Source organism: Aplysia californica, unplaced genomic scaffold, assembly GCF_000002075.1.
Source record: "Aplysia californica isolate F4 #8 unplaced genomic scaffold, AplCal3.0 scaffold00035, whole genome shotgun sequence".
NCBI lineage: Eukaryota > Metazoa > Mollusca > Gastropoda > Aplysiida > Aplysiidae > Aplysia > Aplysia californica.
Window position 1 is genome coordinate 1695637 of NW_004797305.1, and position 2393 is coordinate 1698029.

General features: G+C 37.7%; 1 protein-coding gene across 1 annotated transcript in view; it reads right to left on the reverse strand.

Annotated features, from left to right (window-relative positions):
- LOC101860953 overlaps positions 1–655 on the reverse strand; it is a gene marked incomplete at its 5' end in the record, with an annotated part of 7908 nt that extends 7253 nt beyond the window's left edge. The window contains 1 exon segment of the mRNA XM_005091799.2: positions 569–655. Within this exon segment, the coding sequence (XP_005091856.2) occupies positions 569–655 (87 nt within the window).
- Between the last annotated feature and the right edge of the window lie 1738 nt (positions 656–2393).

Genomic DNA, 2393 nt, shown 5'->3' on the forward strand with positions numbered 1-2393 from the left:
CCTCTCTCTCTCTCTCTCTCTCTCATTTACAAAGTGCAGGAAGTTGGGATCCGCCACTTGTACTTGTGGCTCTAACTTCCCTTCTTTTCCTCCGTTGTTTTTTGTTTGTTTTTTCCTGCTCTAAATAGCCGTTATCATGTTAATGTGTTTCTTTTTAGTCAAACTTTAATGAAAGTGCAGACTACTTATTCAAAATGCATATTTACATGTATACTCTTTTGTTAAAGGAGTTAGTTTCTTGTTGCTGTTGCATTGTTGTTGCTGCGTTGTTTTATTTGTGTGTGTGTGTGTGTGTGTGTGTGTGTGTGTGTGTGTGTGTGTGTGTGTGTGTGTGTGTGTTTTTAATCAGTTTCGTATGGTTACCTTTCTATTGGTCATAATCGTAATGATTTCATAATGAATTATTAGAAGATTCGTAGTTGTCCAACTTTTAAAAAAATGAAGCTTATGAATAAGCAACGCTTGTATCACTTATACAAAATGCATAATATAACACTTTCCCCATAACAAGTGAGCCCAAGTTATTAGACTATATAAATAATGAGATATGTCAGTTGGAGATACTCACGCATGCAGATACAGAGAGGAGAGTAGTAGACCATGGGTTCTGGGCACGCCACAGACTGCTCCAACAGAGGAACGCCAAAACACATCCCTAGATATGTGTGGGGGTGGGGAGGGGGTGACGGATAATAATGAATTGTTATTAATCTACGAGAGAGTCATACTTACAGGAAAAGGTTCCAATACACAGATGATTTACTCGCAGGGAAGTGAACCCCTCTCCCCAAGTAAACTTAAAATGTAAATACGCGGTCTAGCGGTTACAGTGTTCGCTTCTCATTCAATAGGTCCCGGGTTCGAAACCTAACATTGACAGAAAATGTTCTTCTCTTGATAAAAATCCCCTTTCACTTCCTTTCCTGCTCTCTAACCTTGTTCTATCGTCTGCTTTCGTATCCATTTTCTGCCCCCTCCCCTCCCCCATCCCGCCCCCTAACACATTCAAGTGACAGTTACATTTTTAGTTCAATAGAGTAGAGGTGGAAATCATTAACTGAACCAATGCAGTGCACGGGAGAAAACATGTGTTAACAATGAATACATATACATCATTAGTAACGTTTTTCTTTACCATCTGTTTGAGGACAGATCAACGTCATCGAGATACGGATGAGTTAATAGAAGAACAAAAGAAAGTGATTGTTATTCACGTACTTCATGCTTTATAGTTGATATCATCATCATCATCATCATCATCATCATCATCATCACCATCATCATCATCATCATCATCATCATCATCATCATCATCATCATCGTCGTCGTCGTCGTTGTTGTCGTCTCCGTCGTCGTTGCGAAAGATTTAAGCATGTATTATTAATGTTGTTGGATTATATGTTAATATTGTTGTTGTTACTATTGGTGTGTTGTCCATATTGCTATTGTTGTCGTTATATATTATTTTCTTATATATAGCTATCGTTGTCGTTATCGTCGTTATTGTTATCATCATCACCGTTCCCATAACATTATTAGCAGGCAGTAATATGCCATTGTTGTTGTCATTGTTATTGCTGTTATTACAGTTGCTGTTGTTGCTCCTGCTGCTGCTGCTGCAGTTGTAACCAGCATCTGTGATGTAGCGGTTTTGCGCTTCGCCGTCGCACGCAGAGGACCCAAGTTCAATTCCTGGGACATTTTATCGTGTATCTTGTTTTTTCAGATGGAACGTTGTATCTCTTGCATCCTGGGGTGGCCCTGACAGACAGGGACGAAGCCCAACACCTAAATGACATAAATTGTGTTGATGGGGCCTATACATCATCTACATTTTTTTAAAAGTTGCAATTATTGTTGTAAGGAGGGGACTATGATCGTGTTCTTAAGAAAAAGAGTAGTTTAACTCCACTTCTAGTCATCACTGATTTATCACTGCCGAGGAATAAAGGTTTGTTACATCTTTTGAAGTGAACCTCTAACTTCTGAGCTTATTTTGCAGGAGTTATACATATATGTAGGCTACTTCATAGATTTATATTTCTGAAGTCAAAAATCCCTCTTTTCTAAAAAAAAAAAAAAAACTCAGCATGAAGTTAGACAACATTTACTCTCGTAGGAACAATTATTGATATCAGTTATATTAATTTTGTGTGGCATCTTGATTAAAGTATGCGCTAGTCAAAATAATGAAATAAAAGAAAACCGACACTTTCCTGTCAATTGGGCAAATTTTATCGATGTAAAAAAAATTGTATTGCTTCTTTCGGGCTCATCACCTTTAATGTTCTTGTAAAACACCTTCCTGCATGGAGTTTTTAAAAAAGTGTTGATCAAATGTACACAAGTTACCGTATGTAAATTTGCAGTTTCCAAGGACACTAGAGCTTTGG